Below are 24,303 nucleotides of genomic sequence, written 5' to 3'. Positions count from 1 at the left end.
CGATGGGACCTGATAAGCCTTGCTGTGATTACAGATTTAGGTGAAGCTACTGTCCCAAGTGGCTTAAGAACCCTTGAGATCTTACTGAACAGCCAAAGGCGGCGATGGACCTGGGGACAGACAACATAGGCTGTCTTGCTATGGTGGCCTCCTTCTTCTATGAGAAGTTCTGCTTGGAACCAGTGTTGTTTATTAACATCAATTACTCAATCCTTCACTTAGTCACTTGTTCAAAGATACTAAGTACTGACTGCGTATCAGGAATTATGCGTTGTAACTGCCCCAAATCCTCTCTTCCATTTCAGGGAATAAGCAGTGTGCAAACGGGCTAATGGAGTAATAGGAGATCTGTGGATAGGTTTTTAAAATACTAATAATGTTACTGATTTTAAGATTCAACATATATGTCTCAGCACTTTCTAATCTCTTTACCTGTCCCAATGAACAAGACATCGTATTGGCCATCCTCAGCTTCCACTCTATCCACTGCTATTTGTTTCAGGTTATATCTTCCATCTGTTTTTACCAGGATTGGTTTTTTATGGGCAGGTTTTATGGGCTGGTACATAAGTGGATGGCTTCTTGCAAATCGGATGGCATCATCAGGATAGTCTTTGGTGGTTCCGTATCTCCCACCATTCACTTTGCTGGCACACTGAAATACAAATAGGTAAATTTTTTTTTTTTTTTTGCCTTAAACCTAAAGAGCACGTTTATAATCAATTACAAAAACAATCAGAAAACTGAATGTGTTCAATTAACCAACTGCAATTAGAAATATTTAGCAACTACATATTCTTCATTAGAGAAATAAAATCATTAGAGAAATAAAATCTGCATTAAAGATTGCAGAGAAAGCCTGAATCATTCCAAACATTCAGCTCTAGAAAAACACAGAAAGTAGTGAAATCTTGGAAAAATGAAGTGCTAAATAATACTGGTACAATTCGAAGATGGTAAAAATGTGTATCATCATAAATATTATTATTTCCCCATTTTCTGATATTTATTTTTTCACATTGTAAATTAACTTCAGAATGTAAACAAAGTATTTTCATAGCAAAACAAAAAGCTTCTTTGTTGTGTTAAATCCCCCACCCTGGATTAAGGATCACAACTGCACAAAATAGTTTTCCCATTACTGAGACTAAGATAATGTGATGGTTCCAATGGACTCACAGACGATAGAATTTTAGTGCTATAACAAAGAAACCTATGCAAATTCAGTCAGTGTTAATTAAAGAAAAAAAAACCCTCTCTGTTCTGTAATCTATATGAATTTATATTATTTCTGTCTGGATTCAGCACAATAAATTGAGAAAACGAGAAATACTTGCTATAACATGCCTGAATTCTTAAATCACTGACTCAAAAAATAAATGTTCAACAGCACCTCAGTTACTTTTTGGAATACCTTTAACTACATTGATTCATGCTTGTTATTAAGCACTCCCTCATTTTGTGTTTTTCCCTCCAGAATCAGCAGCAACTGCAATGATTATGTTGATAAGGAATTTTCCACTTTCAGGTATAAACACAGTAGTGTAGTAATCAGATTCTGCAAAGAGGGCATTTTTAATGGTTTGTTTTAAAATTCAGGTCATATTTCTTAATTTGGCCTGAATTTTTCACTGGAGTGTACTTACATGATACATAATTGGAAACATTCTGGACCAGCCTGGAAGCAGTTCAGTAACCAGTCACTTCCTCCAAATCTCCTTTAATACCATGTGGTTTCAAGAAGCATTTCCAGCAAAGCCACAGGAGTGGGTTTTCTCCATTTAAATTGTAATTTCAATCAATAGAGTGAAATAAAGTATACTTTATGTCTTACTGGAAGTAATAATTTTAAGCTAGTGAGAATGATTGAAATGGTAAAGCTTTACACTTATTAATGGAGGGAAGGTTTGTTTCCACTTTGGATTTTGGCTCTGCAAAAATGGTTTCTACTTGACTTGCAAGTACTTGGGGAATCAGCACAGTAATGGGTTTTCACCAGCTGCTCAAAAAAGTGTAGGCTTTGACTTGTACGGCAAGTTAAATGTCAGTTCTCCATGGTCCATGAGCACCTACAATGAGCCTACACTTTGCCAACCTAGTTGTGCACAGAACACGATACAAAATCATCATCATTGGCATAGTCACCATCGTTTTTAGATACACGTGTAAGTAAAAGCACAGAAGTTTGCATGGCGAGTTGGAGCACGAGGACTCCCTCTCAGCAGCACAAGGGCAGAGGTCAGCAGCAAAACTTCTGGAACTCTAGTTGCACTTTTGTATTGACATTTCTCTTCCCAGGAGCCAGCAAGGATATTGAATGAGATGCTAAGTATTGTGGCGAGGAAGAGAAAAGGCTTCTCCCAGTTAAGCTAAAGTGAAAAGGAAGGAGAAAGTTTGGCCTAGGGAACTTAGAGGCCGACTCAAATATTACAATGTAATTATTTGGTAACTTTCTTCCCCTTGGAAATTGCACGTGGCCTTAATTCTTCTGAAGAAACGGAGGAATGTGATGCTCTTTTTAGTGGATGTTTCTGTGTTCACCGGTGTATCTTAAAAATACAGTTTCAGTTGGGGCTTCTTAGCCAAAATATCAATGATAATACAGACTTTATAATGGTGCTAAGATGTACCCATCACAGATTTTCTCATTAAATAAAAAGCATACAACCAGATATAAGAAGTGATATTTCTTTACTGTACAAGTAATCAAGCACATTTTTGGGTGTAGAATTTCTTAACTGTTTAATGGAAGTTTTGTAAAGCATCTGAAACACTGAACAAAATATTACTAAGACAGCCTTTAAAAAATAAGAATACTTTGTTAAATGCCCAAACTTACGGAACCAGGCCTTGGATAAGGGACTCTTCCTTCATAGAGTGACCAGTGGTATTCGGGTCCTTCCTTATGTGCATATGGTCCATTAAAGGCTGCCCGGATGCTAGACATATGATAGACACATATTGCATGCCCTCTAAATATATTACTGGAAAAAAAAAAGATAATTACTATTCTGGAACTGACTAGCAGTCAGCTAGTCACACCCTTCAGACTATAGAGATAAGGATGAAGTCTTTTGGATAACAAAGTTGCAATCTCTTAAACAGAGGATATTCTAGAAATATTAACTACTGTAATATTTCAAGTACTGGAACTCTAAAACTTACCATTTCTTTACCTTCTTATTACAATAAACTGAAAATGACATTGTTAGACTAAAAACAGTGACATGTGTCACCTCACTTTATTATTGCTAAATCTTAGATTGTGTTTTTATATTTTCGTGAAGGAAAATATGGACCGAATATTTAAAAAGATTCGTTCCCAAGTTGAATTATTCATTTTAAGCTTTATCTCCTCGTCTGTTGTTTCACATTCAGAGTAGACAGTGTTTGCCTAATCACTGTGCCGTTAATATTGCTAATTCTGTTCAAATTTTATTTGATTTCTCAGTGTCTATGATCAAATAACAAGTTAAAGTCTTACGAAACGTTGGGGCTTTGTTCCATCCTTTACCTTGGGGTCACAGAGGCATCAATAAACTTGCTGTACACCCCCTTTTCCAGTGACCTCCAGGCCACTGAAACGGAGTACCATACTGGAAAGATGACTGGACTGAACTACATTAATTTGGGGGAAAATGACTTAAATTATATAAAACTCGGATTATTTACCTCCAGAACTAGCAGCAATTGAAATAATTTTTTTTTTTAATAAAAAGTTCTACTTGCGAAAGATAAAGACAGCCGATGACTAACTATAGCAGGTTTTACCGGGGGCATTTGCAATTAAGATTCTGCAAAAGGACATTTTTAAGTGATTTGTTATAAAAATCTGGCCGTCTTCCTTAATTTGGCATGCTCTGAATGAATTCTAACATGTCCCCATCCTCCTGTGAGAATCAAAATAATTAATGTTTAGGGAAGTGCTCTGCTCAATGCCCAGTTCTTTCTAAACGTAGAAGTTCCTACACTCGGAGACACCTGTAGAACAGCAGTTATATTACTGTCTTAGGACATCAATTCACACATTTTATAACGCACCTTGAAGCAATTGGAAATGCCTGCAATAGTGAGAAAACCAGAGAAAGTCTCCCAACTAAAGTGGCAATAAACCTTTGATCACCATGCTACAAATACCAACCTTTACGTCAGGTAACAGCTGGGAAGCCTTTTCCTCAGATTTATGTATAAAGTGAACAGTCACAACTGAAATAATGGAAGAAAATAACGTGTTGTCTTTGAAATCTAGACAGATCCATTATGCTATCACTTAGGAAAGTAGCTCATAAACTGACCATACGAACCCACAAAAAACCTATTCTGGTTACCCCATAGCTTTTATTTATTATATAAAGCCATGGAATTAGAATGCAATGGCATAAGAATAAAGATGAAGTTAAAAAAAAAAGTTAGGGATTTTCCGAGGACTGTGACAACTACAAATCTACATGCACTACTTTACTTTGCATCAAGGAAGAACTGATAGCAAAATTGTTTCCATGTTTCTCTGTTGAAGAAAAGGTCTCCTTACAATAGCACAATATTTATCGGAAGAACTTTATTATTTTTTTCAAAGTGAGTGTATGAAATTACCTGCTGAAAAAACAAATGAAAGCTTTGTGGAGAGACCCTGAGCAAACAAGGTAAACATGATTATAACACAGTTTAAGGCCAGTGCAATGCAAAAGAGGAAGGGAATTCAATCATTCTATTCCTGTCACAAGAACTGAGGTATATTCTTTTTTTTTTTTTTTTTTAAGAATTATTTATTTGAGAGAGAGAGAGAAGGGAGAGCAGGGGAAGGGGAGAGGGAGGGAGAGAATCTCAAGCAGACTCCGTGCTGAGAGCAGAGCCCAACATGGGGCTCCATCACAAGACCGTAAGATCATGACCTGAGCCAAAATCAAGAGTCAGATGCTTAACCAACTGAGCCACCCAGGCAGCCCAAGGTATATTCTTTATTTCTCATTCCAGTCATCTCACCTCTACCCTCTCCTATTTGGAAAGACACACTCAGGAAATTATATGTGTAAACTTTCAACCAAAACTGATTCTAATGATATTTTTTCATTCATGTATTGACACACATGAAATAACATTTCGTATTTTTCTAACACTCTTCAATGGACAAAATACAAACACGTTAAAGAGAAAAAATAGATTATATGCCCTAAACTTGAACAGGTTATTTAAATTTAAAACATGGAAGGCAAATCATAAATATATGTTTGCTATGAATCTACATGGGAGCAGGACAACCTGAATAAAGGAATGAGCAAAGTGCTCTGTGATTAAGTTATCAGAGAATATTTCTTATAGATGGCAACTGACAAGTACCGGAGAACTGATATAAGTCAGTGTTGGAAGATAAAGTCATTTGAAGCAAGACAGGTGGGTAAATAAAATCATAGTGATGGAACCCTAATGAGTAAGACACAGATTCTGTCAAGGTATAATCTTGTAGGAAAAACTTGCAAAGCTGAGTGGCTAAGAGTTGATAGAGAGCCTTGAAAATAATATGACAATTTAATATGACAATTAAAAGAATTATGCTTGCCTCTGTAGCATGGAACTAATATCATCAACTACGAGAAGAAAATCATTCTGAGAGAGGAAGGAGGAAGGAAGTCAGAGAGGAAGGAGATTAGGATACTGAGCACAGAAGGATGCTGGGGCGCTTCAAACAGTAACAAATAAAGATCTGAATTGAGATCATGGCTTTAAAAATAAAAGAACAATTGCAAACATAAGAGAACAAAGAGAAATTGGTGACATAAAATAATAGACAAGGACAATGGGTCAACAGTATTTCCAACTTACATACACAGTGAAGGAGTAAGGCATATTTTGTTTCATCCTGTTTTTATAGATCATGTAAATTTCTCACCTAGTAGTGTTAAAGAGTCCAAATATCACTGGGTTCTTATGATCTCTGGTGTGCAGCAAGAAAATATCCTCTGGAAAATTAAAGACCATTACGTGAATATTTTTAGTCCTCTTTGCATGTAAAGAAAATATACTGACATAAAATAGCTTAGAACCCATTACAGATGTAAGACATCAATTTCTTTCCATACACAGTCATACGCCCAAGACCAAATCACAACAGAGAGAAACACTTGGCTGTTCAGGATGACCCTGAGCTGGGCCTCAAGGAAGGAACGAAGTGCTGACCATCAGCTATTGACAGGGATCTCCTGTTCCTGAAACTCCCCTGGCCACAATGAAAAGACCAGAAAATTGCTCATTGCAGGAAGCAAGTTTCCATACGTGCTAGTGAGAGTGAGGAGTGGAGAGAGGAATACACATCACAGAGTAAAATTCAATTCTCTCAAGAAGATTTACCTAATTCATCAAAATAGGTGTCAATTCCATTCATGCCTGGTACTGAGCAGACCAGTCTGGCTTTTAGGAAAGTGCTCCACTTATTCACCAGTATCCTCTGGCCTCCCACATCATTCTGTGATGAACAAAAGCAGGCGAGTGAGTACCTAAGGAGCTTCTAACAACAACAAATTGTGTATTATTAAACATGCAGATGAGAACAGTTGTAATTCTTTTTATTTAATCTGGAAAATGTAGCCTAATCCTCAAATAATACCAAAGATGCAATTCCCCATAAAAACTCTTTGAGGTTTGCACAGTATGCCTTGTTAGTATACTTTCACTCTGGGCCATTAAATATACTTTCCAGGTATTAAAGAATGTTAATAGAGTGGTCTATCCTATATAAAGCAGTGGCTTTTATAATACAATAAACTTAGTATTAATGATAATCTACTTATCTTGGAAATACAGAAAACATCCACTTTTTTTTTTCTAAAAGAAAAAAAAGTTTGAAATACACACATACACATACACAGCACATACATATATATTTGCACACATATACACACACAAATGTACATACATGGACATATATATGTATATATAAATTTCCTCTTAAATTTATTTTTTTTTTTAAAGATTTTATTTATTTATTTGACAGAGAGAGACACAGCGAGAGAGGGAACACAGCAGGGGGAGTGGGAGAGGGAGAAGCAGGCTTCCTGCTGAGCAGGGAGCCCGATGCAGGGCTCCATCCCAGGACCCTGGGATCATGACCTGAGCCGAAGGCAGCCTCTTAACCGACTGAGCCACCCAGGCGCCCCGCTACTTCAGTTGGTTTTGAATATTCACTAACAGCCTATCTGAATACCCAACCAACCACAGATGTTTTTTCTGCAGAATCAACCAACTGAATTTTTGAAACATAATATAAATTACTTAGAATGTGGACTAAAGAAACTAGAAAGATTTTGGTTAAATTAAATTTTTAAAAAGGGAGCTCAAACGTCTGTGTGGGAAGAAGTACAGCCTACCTACAGACTCCCTCTCCTTAGTGTGGCTTTGAAAATGAGGATGATCACACAAAAGGCACAGCTCTTTTAAGATAAAACTTTCAGGAGATGTGAAGTCTAAAGATTAGATAGCGAATACTGGTTTTAGGCAGCCTATAGTATCCTAGAAAATCTTTTTTTTTTTTTTTTAACTAGAAAATATCTTAAAGTAGAAAGCCTACTATACAATCACCAAGGTGAGACGGTAAATCGTGAGGTAAGCACGCAGAACAAGAGAGAAAGGCCTCACCACACAGAGGCGCCCCACTCGGGCGTAAATGGCCTGCGCACTGCTCTCGGCCTCTAGGGCCTTCTCGGTAAAAAAGAAATACACTTTGTTGTCATCTCGGTCTTCATTGTCAGGAATCATGTACGAACCTACAAATTTTGGTTCTACAGATATAAAAAAAAAAGTAGAAGAAAAGTAAAATAGTTATCACAACAAAATGCTAGGTTATTCAATAAATTACCTATCACATGAATGCTTCGGTTTAATAAAATCTTTTCCTTGACATTTTGTATAAACAGTGAAATCATGTAGAGATCTCCATTCTCTTTGCAAACCAACAGTTTTGTTTAGAACTAGGAGAGGACATTTTAATTGGAAAATATGAGTCAAGAAAGGAAAAACCAATTTCAAACAACATACCTTAAAATGCATTCAAAGAACAGATTAGGGGCACGATGGTGATCATCTCCATTAATTTCCTCCCATATATATAAAAAGTCAACATAAATATATGTAAAATATTTGAGTAGAGAAGTTTATCTTTTTTTTAAATTTATAGATTATCTACCAGTGCAGCTCATGGAAGACCATTTCAATTTTTAAGGTAGAAAATTTATTTTAAAGTCTTTGTGTTCGTAGTCTTAGGGACCGGCATGAACAACCCTTGACTAATATACTACGTCAAATATTTTAATGATAACATGCTGCCAATAATGATTATGTACTCTAAAGCTTAATAAAAAGGCTAAAAATAATTAAAAAACATTATTAAATGATATTTTAATCCCTGGATAGACCAGTGTGCCAAAACATAAAAATTATTTCTGTCTATGAATGGCTAGTGATTTTCCTAGAATTTTATTTGTCTCTAAATACAATGTGATCTCATTAAAATAAGCAAAGCAATCAATTCATCCAAAATATACCAACTGACAAGAGAAAACAAAACAACTTATTGGATAAAAGTTTTTTTTTTTTTGCTTTTCATATATTTGGTTAGTTTTCTTCATTTAAATCCTGATTTCTAAGTATCGCTATGTGGGTAATTTGGTTTTATAATACAGCCAGTCCATTTTGATCAAAAATGGTATATGCATATTACAGATAATATTTTAATTTAGGAATATTACTAAAATTCTGAAATTTGTAAAAACTGTAAAAGACATTTGTATTATTATTATCAAAATGGCAAATTTCCCCTGAGTTCTAGACTTGTTTTCAGTTCTGATTTACATGCTCTTTTCTCTTGAATTCTACCTTTCAATAGGCGCTCATCGTCATGCTCGGTGCGAATATGAGCCAGTCGCCCCATGCTCCGGAAGATTGCAGCGTCTCTGCCCCAGTAATCACTATAGAGTCCAGCAAACAATTCATTACCTACGTGGAAACATCAGTTCAAAAGAAGTCAGTATTTGTTTCTGGATCTGACAACAATCTATATGCCACAATGACATCAAACATATCCAGGTTTACTGCGTATATGACCTCATGAAATGAATACTATTGTAAGAGCATGGATGGTACTGTCAGATTGCTAGGGTTGGAATATCGACTGCCACTTACTAGCTGTGTGAACTTGGGCTGGTTGCTTAACCTCTCTGTGGCTCAGTTTCCCCATTTCCAAACAGGAATAGCACTCAAAAGTACTGTAAAGAGTAAAACACTTCAAACAATAGCTGGCATATACTAAGATCTATATGGATACATTTTTTTAAAGATGTATTTATTTATTTGAGAAAGAGAGAGAGAACGTGCTCAAGTGGAGGGGAGGGGCAGAGGGAAAGAAGCTCAAGCAGGCTCCGCGCTGAGTGCAAAGCCCGCAAAGGGCTTGATCTAATGACTCTAAGATCATGACCTGATCTAAAATCAAGAGACTGACTCTTACCTGACTGCTCCACCTAGGCGCCCCAGACCTATATGAATATTTGACAAGTAATCTGGTTCATTTTATTTTACCAAACTTCTTTTAACCTTTATATCATCAGGGTATTATTATTAATTTTTATATTATTATTATTGGTATTATATGCAAGACAGCTAACTCAAATCCTTCTTGGAACAAGAGATTGCTTCCATTAACATGATTTTAGTACAGGAACCACAAAGTCTGACAATGTTGTAAATAATCCAATTAGTTGTCATTTAATTTGTAAGTTTGTGGCATAGATGGGAATGATATAAAGAATTTATAATTCAATCAGTTAACAGAATGAACGAAGTCAGTTATAACATGCGGTGGAGGTCCCAGACTTAAAATCAGATCAAGGAATTACAAATGTATGCAGGGTTTCAAGAAATGACAATGTGTCCTTGAAAACAGCCAGAAAAACATTAAATAGCTTATGAGAAGAGGAAAAAAAAATAACAAATAGAAAAATAAAATAAAGGTAAAGGGAACTGCAGAAAGACAAACACCTCTCAAGCACAGGAACTTGGACTTCTCTTTTGTCAAAGGGACAACAAAAGATAATCAGTGTGCCCATGAGTGGGGCCAGAGGGATTGTCCTAAGCATATGCAGTTTCGGTGTCCTGTCCCTGGCAAAAATCTCTAAAAGAAGCAAATGATAGTAGCAGATCACTAGAAGCACCACCCTCAATTTAGGGTGGTAAAATTCTCATAATGAATATCATATAACTCTGGTCAGGTTTAAAAATATGGAGCTGATGACTATACTGAGCTCAATGTATTAATGTTTTTCTGTTAAATATGGAATGTGTACAAATGGTATTTGAAGTGCTTTAAAGTTTAAGAGAATTCAAATTAACTGTATCTCTAATTTAGTACATTTAACTGAATAATTAATTTTAGAATTAGAATTATTAAAGTTACAGGTTTAAAAATTTGACCGAGTATATAAACAGAATTTAGGAGAACTTGATTTCAAGTTTATAAATTTTAGTTTTTTAGTGATTTATTTATTTATTTATTTTAGAGAGACAGAGAGAGAGCAGGGAGGAGGATGGTGGCAGAGGGAGAGGGAGAAAAATCTCCAGCAGACTCCCTGCTGAGCACGGAGCCCCATGCAGGACTTGATCCTATGACCCTGAGATCATGACCTGAGCCGAAATGAAGAGTCAGATGTTCAACCGACTGAGCCACCCAGGTGATCCTCACATTTGTAAATTTTATTAGATTTTTAAAATTATTTCAGTATTTATAAAGGGTTTTTTCTAAGTTAAGGTCTTTAAAACTTTGAAAAAAAACCTGAATAGACTAAATATGTTTGTATGGCTTAAAATTTGAGAAAGTAATCAAATGTGCTGTAAATAGGACACTTTATAAAGAAGTTTATTTTCAACTTGAGTTAACTGATTTACTTTTTAAAAAGTGAAGATAATTGCTTTTGTTATAGCAGGTTTAAGAATAGAAAAATGAGATATAAATTGAATTTAAAAGCTTAGGAAAAGCAAGCTTTTAAAAATGTTATAATAATAAACTAATTTTCATTTATACAAAGCAAGTAAATGTAAACAGCTTTTTTGGTTCACAAAATCCACTAAGGATACTTAAAAAATATATACAGGAAATAGGTAAATAAAATCTAGGTTTCCCACCAAGGAATTTGCTTTTAAACTATACATATATCTAATATAAGAGAAACAGGAGAGAGAGGGGTAAATATGGCAGAGTATTAACAATTGATGAATCCAGGTAAATGGTATAAAGGTGTAAATTTTACTCCTCTTTCAATTTTTCTTTGGATTTGAAAATTTTCCAGATAACAAGTTAAAAAAACAGAGCTATATTTGTAGAGTTCATCCCATAACTCAAATGTACACTAAGTGAGAGATGTGGTAAGGAAAGTAACAGAAAATAAAAAAAGATGCTTTACCTCTGGACTTAAAATATAATTTGAGAGAGAAAACTTATATCAGAACTCTTATTTAAGCATGTTCTTTGGTAACAGAAGGGAAAAAAAGCAACACAATTTATATCAAAGTCAGTTAATGTTATATTCCTCAGAAAGTTATATCTGTATGTGGAGAAGGCGATTTTGAGATAAAATGCATTCAGTGGTTAGGGATATGAACCGTTCGTGGGAGGCATTCTGCACTAGTTGTACATGGATAAAAGAGACTCATGTTAAATTCATTAAAAAGGCCTTGGGGAACATCAACTTTATGGCATGAAAGAATGAGATGACCCATAAAAGGGTTCATTGACTATTGAGCCACCAGAGCGGGGATTTTTCTGAAATGTTTTTGTTGTTAATTATTAAACTTGATTATATTCCCCATATAAAATATAAAGGCCACTTTGGAAAATTATTCTGTTTTTCTAATATGGACTTGGCCGAATGCTTAATGCACAAATGGGTACAAAAAAATAGATTTCTTAAAAATCATGACAGTTTTCTATTTCTTAAGTTTTTAATATTTGGTTTGACTTAATGTCTTAAAAAATTTCTAGAACTTCCATATTTGAAAACATTACTATTATGGGAAAATAATCTTCATATTAGTTCACAACAATTTTACTGCACTTATCCCAATCTGAAACACTGTATCAAAGTTCTCGTTTTAATCAATTTCACAAACTTAACAAACAAGTACCCTGTGGAGACACTAGATGGCAGCCCTTTGATACCGAATAATAACACATCCAAGAGAAGTTATCTGCTCAAAGGAAAAGATGATATATTACCAATTTTACCCAATTTCCCTTTCTGTATTCAGATAAAAGAAAATAGTTTGTGAACAATTCGAACAACACAATATGAACTGTTTGACTTAAACTTCAAAGAAACCAGACAGGTGCTAAAAACTCAATGCTGTGTAAACTGAACCAAATGTGTTTCTGTTGGAAATGTTAGATTTTCCTCAGAAGGGAAAGATTCTCCTTTCATTGCTTATTATCAGTGTAAAGAATAAAATAAATTCATAGTAGTAGATAATAGTTATGCTTGGTAAAACATTTTCCTAAGGAAAAAAAACTTGAAAAATCATAAAGTAGAATAAGCCTTTAGGCACAAATATTACATAATAGTAATTAACTGAGCCAACATATTCAGCATCATTATAATTGATACTATTTATAGCAAATACATAAAGTACGTATGTATGATATTTCAACTGAATACTTTAAAATTATAACCATTTGATATAATTAGGGTATATTTTTGATTCAACACCTTGGTATTTTACAAAGTGCAAAAAAATCTGGATAAATCATATTTTCATGGGTTAAAAAGAAAAGGTTTCATATAAATAAAAAATATGTTTTAAAGTTTCAATGATAAGAACAGAACTATCCAATTTTTCAGTTTTGTATGTCTATAAAGACATGATATTTAATAAATGTGTTAGCTTAGCCATAGATTTAACTGGTATCTGATCTATTTCAATATTCTGAATATAAATAACCAACTTGATTCTTATGCCATATATTACATTTCATTTGTTATACCACTGAATTCTGATGGTACCTGATGTTATGTTAATTTTAGATGGTCAAGTGTGGTTATAATTAAAAAAACAGAGCATCTGCAGGGTGTTTTGACAGGTGAATGTAACTTATTATTGTCATGCTCAACAGAGGCTCTCTGTACAGACACAAGAACAGTGGGAAGAGGTCTGCACTGGAAATCCGTCATACTAAGCCCCCAGCTTGAAATCTGCTATTCAGTATCTCACGGTCTTCATTACTTGTAAAATCACAGAGACCTACATGTAATTTCTTGAGCCTGCCAAGCTTTTATGTTCTGCCTGGAAACATTCTGCCTAAATTCTGCACCTCCTTTCCTGCTTCACCTCCCATGTACCTGACTATTGTCCACTTCCTCTACGAAGCCTTCCTTGAAGAAACTTTTGTTAGTGTAGTGATTCCTAGTACCACCATAGCCCCCGTGCCTATTTCTATCATACTGCTCATCCTACTATATTAACCGACTGCTTGTATGTTTGACATTATGCCTCACTAGCATGTAGGCCTCTTGATGTGTCTTATATATTGTCTTTTCCCCAATATCTTGCACAGTGTCTGGAATACAGAAAACGCTCAATAAGCATTTGTCGAATCCATGAAGAGCACAATGAATTAATTCGTGAATGTATCTAAAAATTCTTTTAGGTGCTTAAAGTTAATAAAGCTATGACATGCAATAAAAACTCAGGACAAGATTCTGATTTTTCAAAAATGCTTCAGGAAAAAAATACTAAAAGAAAGAACAAACTATTAAGCATTTATATGAAGAACAGAATTCCTTGAATTTTTGTTCCTTAAAAAGCCCATTTTTAATAATTTTAATTCATGAACACAAGGACTCTATTTTCTTCTAGTATTTGTCCCTAATAGTTTCAGCCCCAAAAGACTGTGTCTACACTAAACTGCTTATATGAAAGAAAATAAGAATCATTTGACTCTTGGCAATATAAAAAAACAAATCCACTGTAAATAATTCTACGTTAAAATGCGTCATTACAATAGTTTTCTACATAATTCCTTTTTTACAGAACTCTAACTGAAGTTTCAGTTAAACATATTGCATTGCCTTCATGTTTTATGAAACTTATCAACAGCTTTGTTCATGGAGTGTATACTTACTAATCAATTTGAGTTTTTAGTCACCACATTGGAAATACAGATTTTAATTGTTTCGTAAGACAAAATTCACAGTTTTCCATGCTTTTTATCTTCTTAGGTTTTACTCAAGCATTTCTCCTATTTGTGTTGTAAATGTCTACACATCTAAATAATGTGAAATATATTTGCCTCATGGACAGCACATGGTTAAAGATTGATTTTACTGCTTCAATTTATAACTGAGCTGTATAATTTTGTTAGAAAATCATTCTAATAGCAGATGCATTATTTTGTAGAATGACTGTAACAGGCATCATTGCATATAGAAACAAAATACATGCAAGAGGATGAGGATGGAGAAGAGTGGTCCATATATTCCAACATCCACATCTCACTTTACATTCATACTCTGATTAGGATGCAAGAAGTAACCAGGCAGAATATATCCTTATATTAGTTATATAGTAGTTGTTTGGACTTTTTTTTCTTCTGACCTTATAATTTTTTTTAAAGATTTTATTTATTTATTTGAGAGAGAAAGAGAGAGAGTGAGAGAGAGAACACAAGAGGGGGTAGGGTCAGAGGGAGAAGCAGACTCCCTGCCGAGCAAGGAGCCTGATGTGGGACTCAATCCCGGGACTCCGGGATCATGACCTGAGCCGAAGGCAGTCGCTTAACCAACTGAGCCACCCAGGTGCCCCCTGGCCTTATAATTTTTGTTTGTTTTGAGGAATCGATAAGCAAAATATTCAAAGAGGCCCGTAGAGACTAGTAGTTATAGCCAGAAGCAACAATAAGCATGTGGATAATTGGCATTTTGCCAGATGTGAGAGAGCAAGAGAGTTGGATAAGAAATTATAGACATTCTTTAGGGACAGGAACATGGCAAAGGAATGACTTTAAGTCTAAATTTCTGTACAATTGGGGTGAATTCAAGAAATAAGGCAACACACTTCATTTGTTACATTTATAGAGGCTGCAGTTATAAAGACATACATTTTATCTTCATTTATATTTTTCATTTATTTTTCTAATATTTATTAAGTCATATTTTGTGCCAGAACTATTCATTCATAACTCTGTCCTGGATATAATTAATTTAAAAGGAACATTTATTTTTTTAAAAAATTAATGCTACTAATAGCTTGAAAAAAATAACTTAAATTTCCTCTGCATATATTCCAGCTCCCTTTCATTCAGTCAACACTGACCTTCAATTTACAGAATATATAATGAGCAGATATGTTCACAAAGGTCTTACTATTATGAATAAAAGTACAGGAATAAAATTTCAGTGGCTGTAAACTTTTGTAATTTTATTTGCTTAAAAAGGTAACATAGGACCAAAAAGAGTGTAGAAAGAAAATTTCAGTGCTTAAAATATCTTACTCATGGTTATTTGTTGAAATAAAATTTACTAAGTCTTTAAGTTGAGAAGTCATCCTAAAGATATCCTAACAACAAAGCTAACCCTTTGAAAGCAAAGAAAAAGTACGTGACAAATTAGAGTGGTTTTCCCCCAAATGCTAACAACATGCATGTGAGCGTACCATAGTCATGTCAAGTATAGTAAATATAAAATTACACCTGGAACTACAAATCTGGGTCAGAATGAAATGTTTAAAAAAAAAAAAAAAAGCAATAGAATTGAGAAGGCAAAGTATAAGGAAAATCCTGCAGTTACTGAAGGTGTTATAAACTTACTAAGAATATTGCAATATTAAATCCAACAGAGCTGATGAAAGAGTCAGCCAATATTTTCCTTCCCGGCCAAAATGATATATGACATAAAATATCTCCTGGGGTGCCTGGGTGGCTCATTCGGTTAAGTGTCCAACTCTTGATTTCAGCTCAGGTCATGATGTCAGGGTCCTGAGATGGAGCCCTGTGTTGGGCTCCCCACCGGGCGTGGAGTTTGCTTGAGATTCTCTCTCTCTCCCTTTGCTCACCATCCCCTCTCTTAAATATATATATTTGTATTTCCTGAATTTTCATTTGGCTAGTCACCAAACCTAATAATTTGGTAGCAATATAAGTACTATCTTTGGATGAAACAAAAGGTATAGGCAAGTAATACATCAATTTATTTTACTAAATACTCCAGTGTTTCAACAAAGTGTTTTTAAAACCAGGTTGTAATGTCTTACATTCTTCAGACACTTACTTAAGACCATTTTTAATATAAAATTAGTAATCACGGTAGGGGAAAATGTGGCTAAACATGTAGAAATATTGCACCTGCATTATGGATTTCTATGCCACCAGGATAAATTATGTTAATATCAAGTGGCATTTGGAGAGCAACCCTAATTAATGTATGATTTCATTTCGACTGATGTGTGAGCATTCAGAACATAGCTAAACAAGGAGGTTGTTTTACTTCTTAAATCTTGTTTCACATGGCATCATTGCAAGATACTAACATTTCATTTCTAAATTAGATGATAAATTTAATTAAAACATGTTTGTTAACTTGTCTTTTACCTAGCAAATAATCTTTCTTTATTCAGTTTTTCGGTAATCTTTTTAGTTCACGTGATCTTCAGCCAACTGAATTTAAGTTAACTGAAATGAAAACTGTATCTAAATTTAAGAAATGATAAGATGTTCTTTGATTTGCCAGCACATTTTTTTTTCTTTGGGGGCCTTGTTAGCTTTATGAGTATTGTTACAAATTCTAGTTTCTTTTCATGAAAGCGCATCTTAAGGTGAACAGGCACTCAACGGGAAGTGTGACCCACAATTAACAAAGAAACAAAGAAGGATTGTGGTCTCAAGATGGTCATCGTTTTTGCTGGAGTCTTGTCCTATCCCATCAGCTGAGAACATGTGTGGCCGTAAAATACCACAATAACGCATTCTTTCCCTGTTGGAGTAAGCTACACCGAGTTTGCCAAATTCCAACTCAGGTAGCTCCGTTTTTCCAGCCCAGATTCCTGCTGTTTTTTCAACTGGGTGAATTATTCTTATTTCCTCTCTCTCAGAGCTGCTGGCTCACATAGGTTATCAGGTTTCCGTCTCAGCGGCTGCTGGGTATCTACAGTGAGTGAATGATCTTTCAAAGGTACTTTGGGATGAAAGCTAGTGGATAAATGTGAAGAATTATATTTTTATTTCTTCTTTTTGGAGGGATTATTCCTATAACATTTGTGTTTAGTTTGGAGGGCTCTTATGATTTGATTTCTCTTCTGAATGCGCGAAACAGCCACCCAGATGGCAAGCACTTCACATTTCAGCACAGTGTAATTTGATTTGGAAGTTCAATGAAACTCACTTGGAAATGTCCCTCCAGTAATATTTCCCCTCTTAAAAAATTCAGTTTTAAGTTCCTGGTTTCATGCATAAATAAGCTCCAGGGAGGCTTAGTGGTGAGTGGCAGGGTGACTAAAGGAATTGTTTAAACCATTTAAATGAAATGTTAAAATTAAATGGTGTGCTAATCTTCTTAGGATTTCATTATAGAAGTAGTGTTTACTCTGTAATTTTCCACTTTCAATATCACTTGTAATATTCTTATGAATAATATCCCAAAATTTGTTTTTTGCTTGTTTAGGAATATTGAGTCTATTCAGTGAATATTTATAGGAGGCCTGTTCTGTGCAAGATGTACGGTAAAAGAAATGATAAGAAAATCTCTTCCAAACATATTCAAATTTTAAATGTGTGAAGTTACCCCCGAAAAAGCACTAAAAGCATTAGAAAAAATTATCTATCAAATGCATGTATTTTAATGCATACACTGCCATTTCTAACATTTATGGATCTGGCATTCATTCAAAGTGTCCCTCCTAAGATTTTGATTCCTACAGAAGTTTAAACTTAGGCAATCTTATTTTCATATTTAAAGTCTCCCTTCAGGGTGCCTGGGTGGCTCAGTCGTTAAGCACCTGCCTTCAGCTCGGGTCATGATCTCAGGGTCCTGGGATCGAGCCCCGCTTCCGGCTCCCTGCTCAGCGGGAAGCCTGCTTCTCCCTCTCCCACTCCCCCTGCTTGTGTTCCCTCTCTCACTGTGTCTCTGTCTGTCAAATAAATAAATAAAATCTTTAAAAATAAATAAATAAATAGTCTCCCTTCCTCACATTCTGTTTATAACACACACACACACACACACACACACACAAAGTTAGAGGAATGCTAGCTATCTTAAAATACTATTTTTCTTTAAAATATTATACTCTTTAAGAATATTACATCTCTTTATGCAAGTTCCGGAAGAACTTAATTACTTACTATGTGTAATCTCATTTTAGAGCCTTTTCAAATTATGGGGCTGAAGCAAATCGATCTTTCCCTATTAATTAGAGCTAACAGAAGATCTTTGCTCTACAGATACACAGTGGACCCCTGAACATCAAGGAAGTTGGGCGCGCTGACCTTGCAGTTGAAAATTTGAATAAGACCTTGTGACTCCCCAAACACTTAACTACTAATTGACCAGAAGCCTTAATGGATAACCTAACAATTGATTTAACACACAGTTTGCATGTTTTATGTATTATCTACTGTATTCTTAAACTACAAAAAAGAAAATGTTGTTAAGAAAATCATAAGGAAGAAAAGATACATTTACAGTACTGCACTGCATTTATAAAAAAAAAAGAATTGCATGTATCTGGACCCATGAAGTTCAAACCAGTGTTGTTCAAGGGTCCATTATATATAAAAAGAAGCTTTACTTACATGGACTTAAGGGCCATGACTGCGATGGGCAAGTACAGAGAGTGGGATGCAAAGTCCCCATCAAAATGAACTGTCTGGATGAGTTCAGGGACTATATAATTTCTAGAATACACAGGAATATCTGTCTCAACTCAAAATCAAGCATATGGTATTCTGATTACTCCTCAGTGGGGAGTTTTAAGTGTTTACCCTTTCTTTAGGATAGCAAGTCCCCAAATGTTATTTTATACTTTCCCATTTTCTGCCAATAGGATGACCTAACATTAGCCTATAACTCTTAAGTGTTACAAGTGTGATAATAGAAATCCGTACATCTGTACAATACTTATATCAGAACCTCGCAACCCTGAGAAAAAAGGATTCCTCATAGCACCTAGTTAGGTGTCGGGGAGAGCTCTCTTCAACTTTATACTTGGGAACTCATCCATCTGTACCATCACAGTGCTGGACTACTTTGCCAAGTATGGCATTTTTAAACCCCGAGAATATAAACGAGAAAGAAAAATAATTTCATTGTGTCTTCAGTGAGGTACTCAAGTACCTCCTCTAATTAAATGGAGTCAAATGGAAATCTAGATCAGACATGCCAGCTTATTCTATTATTTCAATGTGGACATTTAATGGAATTCTGAACTGGTCAACCTCTATAGTTAACATTCTAGATTAACAGGAGTTTAGAAAAATAACTTTAACTTTCTCAATTGAGATGGCCTTCTGATGAATTCTACTGATACAGAGAAAAGCACCAAGAAGAGAATATTAAAAGTTTCCCTAAAGTCACAGAGTAATTAAAACAAAAAGAATTAACATATGTTACAATAGTTCAGTTTCTCTGGCCAGGTTTTTATAAAGTATTTCTCTAACTGCATTTTTTGAACAATAAACAGCATAATACAAGATGTATTATATCAGATACTAAATAACAGTTTGTGTTTTCAGAAGGAGACACACATACTTCATAGTAGCTGCACTTATCTTAGAGTCAAATTGGTTCAATTTAGCATGACTTGAAATCTAGTATCATTGCTCTCAGCACCGATAAATAAATATGACTCGTCTACACCTATAAAGAAACACCAGAAGAACCTAACCAAAGTTTCAGAATCAATATGACGACCAACTGATGTCTGTGGCAACAATAATTACCAACTAAGGTAGAGATGAAGGAGGAGCTGGGATCAAAAGGACATCTGCCCCTTCCTCTTTCGGACCTGTGCAGTTCCAGATGAAACAGGGGATCCTTGAAAAAACAAACAAACAAACAAACAAACAAACAAACCAGAAAAGCCATTATGTATTTGCCAACTTTAATAAGAATCTAATTGCTCAGATAAAACAGACAAAAACCTGACCTTTTGCAAAGCAGGTATTGTAAACAGTGTACCAGTGAGTATCATCAAGTAACTTAGGACCAAACTGGGTTTTGTAAATAAATACATGGGTTTTCAGGCCCATATGGGTTTTCTCACTCCTCCCAAGAAGTATGCAGGTGATGAAATGAAAGATGTTAGCAGTTTTTATCATGTGAGCGGACAGTACTGGTCATTCTGAGAGGTGTCCGGGAAATATTCCAAAGGAACGAAAACACGCTAAAAAAAGGTTACTAAAAGGGAGGTTTAGTGATAAATATGGAAATGGCCTTTGTGAAAACAAAGGCCACTAGTGATTTTTTTGAAGGGTCTGCAAAAGAAACTGATAAAATTTTCTATCAATATGGATTATTTATTTCCAATCACGTTTATTATTCATCGCATGTTCTTGTATAGACATTTAACTTTAATAATTTAGAGAATGATGGCTGCATAAACAATTACTGGAATATAGATGTATAAATAAATGTCACATCATGAGCAATATTTCAGACTCCTGTCACATAAATGAGAGCTTGAAAGTATTTCTATGAAAAACTACTACTTCATTGGTTCCTATTGCAAGCATGTAACTACAGAAATTTTCTCTGAATATTCTCAGATTTCAAAATTCTCATTAATATATTTTTATAATTATTATTCATTAGGTGTGCTTAAATGGTTTGGGTAAAAGAAAGTAGTTTGGAAAAGTGACAATAAGAATCAATACTGAAAATTTTGTAGGAAATAAACAACTACTCTGCAACAGAATATTGCTGATACTGCCCACTGGTGTCTATCAATAGCCCTGCCCATCTGTGAACCATGAACCTCAAAACAATCCTGAAGTCTGGAGTAACCTCTGAGAGTTGCAGCCACTTTTCTCAAACTTGAATTTGACTTTCTTAGCCACCCTCCCTACTCCCCATTATCTGTTCTGTCCTGATCTTGCCATTCTTATTTGACATAATTTTCTTTCTCTCTTTGATATTCTAAAATCACCATTCTGATCCTGCTATTCCAAAACCTGACCCTGATAGCCCTCCAGTCTTATCCTTGGAATTGAACCACAGCCTAGGAAACAAATGGAGGCTCCTGACCCAGAGGTGGCTAAAAGCCACAAAACTTTTTTGAAGCCAATTTTTTTTCCTACTTACACACTTTACACAGATCAGTAGAGAACAAGAATACCCATAAATAATTGGAGACATTTTTGTGTTCGCTCCTCAGAGATGACAAATTTGCAATGACATGAGAAAAAAAAGTTTGTTCAAATGAGACAGAATTATTGGTCTGCCCAACTAATACCTGTGAAGGGTGTGCATCTCAATTTGGAAAACTGACCCATAGCATTATGTGAAGGAGAAAGTGACCAAGTGTGTGAATGTGATACTTGTTTGACCCTTTAGTCACTGCCACTTTAGAGATTACTTGAGAAAAGCTCGTAGAACATACATTTTATATTTGTTCTAATCCAGCCAAATGTCCAAATATTTGGTCATAGAAAGCTGTTAAAGAGATATGCTGAACTGCTCTCTTAAAACAAGACTTTCTACAACTTCAAAATTCTGATACTCAACTTTTTATCACGAATGACAGATGAAAGTGATTTACCTAATGGATAAAATTAGATACCTTCAACACTAAAATTGAAACTGCAAGTGAAAAACAAGGGTGTTGCTTATTGATTCGAATCAGTGCAATATATTAACTTTAAACTGTCAAGTAGATGAAACATAGAAAATGCAAACTAAGAATTCTAAGATCAAGAGAATCTCAGACTTCAAAGGACTGTAGTTAGATGAAGGGAATGAAGTCACAATTTCTTAGAAAAGTCACAGGTTTTCAAAAGCATAAATCATAATCTAGTCTCCAGAGGCTGTTGATTGGTGAATTTCAGCACAGGTCTGAGGTATCAATTATCTGATATATCAGTGTCTTCAACTTTCAAGAGAAGTTGATTGAATCAACAGAATCCTATATTCAAAAAGACGCCTATGACCCTAACATTTTGAAAACAATGAAGTGGAACCCAGAATCAGGTGAAATTTTGAGTGATGTATGAGGCCCGATTCTAGGTACATCTAGCTGAGTCTGTAAAAGGACACCCTCTTTTACAAAACCTCAAATTTAACCCTGAGAATAAATGAGTGCCAGACACTCAAATATTCTCAGAGATCTATGCCTCCCGTCCAAACTCATGTACCTTGACTGAACCCTTTCACTATTATGCAGAAGACTCCAAATACCTCATTTGATTAATGGCTAAAGCTACCTCGACGTAGAGTCATTTTAAAATAATGAAAGAGTTAAACTTTTTGCCTGCTTTTTACATCACTGCTAAAAATCCATATTTTTGAATAAAGGAATAAAGGACAGACTAGCATTTTAATTTAAAAAATGCATGTGTTGGGGTGCCTGGGTGGCTCAGTCAGTTAAGCGTGTGCCTTTGGCTCAGGTTATGGTCCTAGGGTCCTGGGATCGAGCCCTGCGTCAGGCTCGGAGCCTGCTTCTCCTTCTCCCTCTGCTGTTCTCCCTGCTTGTGCTGTCAAATAAATAAATAACATCTTTAAAAAAATAAAAAAAATAAATGCATGTGTTCTTCAGTTTCTAATTGTGTAGCCCACTACTGAATAAAAAGAAAAAAAAAAGATAAACTACTAAAACACCCCTGCTTTAGAGAAGCACCATTATCTTTATGCACAAAGAGAAGAAAGGTCCCAATCTTTAGAGGAGATAGTCATTTCATCCATCCATAGCACTTGGTTAATAATACTCCAGGATTCAAATAATACAAAAGAAGAAAAAAAAAAGACAATGACCAATTGGATTGTAGAGTGTGGTACTTCTTAAATTTGAAAACTACTGGAATGTGTATTTTGAAGACTATATTATTTATAACAAAATAATGAAGAGGTGCTTTGAACCCTTGAAAGTTCTGGAACTGCTCTCACAGACTGGGTGCCGGGAGTTATGAACTACTTGCAGCTTTCTGAAGATCTTTTTTTTTAGATTTTACTTATTTATTTGACAGAGAGAGAGAGACAACGAAAGAGGGAACACAAGCAGGGGGAGTGGGAGAGGGAGAAGCAGGCTTCCCGCTGAGCAGGGAGCCTGATGCGGGGCTCAATCCCAGGACCCCGGGACCATGACCTGAGCCGAGGGCAGACACTTAACGACTGGGCCACCCAGGTGCCCCTTTCTGAAGATCTCTTACTTGGGCTCATCTATGTGTTCAGGATAATAATGCCCATATAATATTAAAAATTCAGCAGAGACTCTAGCACCCCCAGGAATTCTGGTCTGACCTCTGTCTGCCCTAGAATCTCCTCCTTTCCCTTTTTGTGTCCTAGCAAGCATCATATGAATTCTTCTTTCGTATCATTTACTTTTCTGTTATAATTGTCTGTTTGACTCTCATTCCTACTAGTTTGTAGGGTTTTCTCAAGGAAACTGCCCATGTGATGTTAATCTCTGATCCCTTCTATCAAATAAAGTACCTGGCACATAATAAATGCACAACTGTGTGTGATGTTTGAAAAAATATTACCTTCTTAGAAACAATTTTTTTTCTTTTTGCCTTTGCTTATTTTCCTTTGTATCTGAAAGAACTCACAGACTGCTGTAGACAAGTGTGCTGATTTGAAACTAGACAATATATATAAATTGTGCATGCTGAGGGCTGCTCATAAAGTAACATCATGGTCTTATTGTTTTTCTATATTTTGATCGCCATTGGCTTTAGTAAAACTATTACATTGTTAAAACAACTACAGGAAGAATTGATGTTAATTTCCCGAGCTATTTAATGAAGATAATGTATTTTTATATATACTTTTACAATTTATAAGGGATTCTTACCAGGATTAATACATTAAGGGTTAGGATAAATATAACTGAATACTCCCTGGCATTTATTAAAAATAAAATCAAATACTGAAGAATGATAGCGGTGTTTGTTTTATCCCCAATGACCTTATTAATGATAATATGTAATCTGAAGTAATATGGAGGTGTGACATGGAGGTACAATCATTTATTAGTTAGTATTTCTCCATATGACTGATTTTTTTTTAAATGAGTATAAGGTATTCTTTTGATACTGTGGTGTATGGTAATGAAACTTCAATACTGAGCTAAGAG

At 35.1% G+C, this 24,303-nt stretch overlaps 1 protein-coding gene across 1 annotated transcript in view; it reads right to left on the bottom strand.

Moving 5' to 3' along the window:
• SEMA3E (semaphorin 3E) overlaps nt 1–24,303 on the bottom strand; it is a 247,167-nt gene that overhangs the window by 33,761 nt on the left and 189,103 nt on the right. Inside the window, exons 5-11 of the mRNA XM_032402271.1 lie at nt 19,958–20,051; nt 8,866–8,985; nt 7,630–7,772; nt 6,346–6,460; nt 5,888–5,957; nt 2,840–2,984; nt 433–655 (exon numbers count right to left, since the gene is read on the bottom strand). Of these exons, the coding sequence (XP_032258162.1) occupies nt 433–655; nt 2,840–2,984; nt 5,888–5,957; nt 6,346–6,460; nt 7,630–7,772; nt 8,866–8,985; nt 19,958–20,051 (910 nt within the window). The remainder of the gene's footprint in view (nt 1–432; nt 656–2,839; nt 2,985–5,887; nt 5,958–6,345; nt 6,461–7,629; nt 7,773–8,865; nt 8,986–19,957; nt 20,052–24,303) is intronic.

The sequence above is a fragment of the Phoca vitulina genome, unplaced genomic scaffold (genome assembly GCF_004348235.1).
Source record: "Phoca vitulina isolate PV1807 unplaced genomic scaffold, GSC_HSeal_1.0 scaffold4, whole genome shotgun sequence".
NCBI lineage: Eukaryota > Metazoa > Chordata > Mammalia > Carnivora > Phocidae > Phoca > Phoca vitulina.
This window is presented reverse-complemented; position numbering and strand designations above follow the sequence as displayed.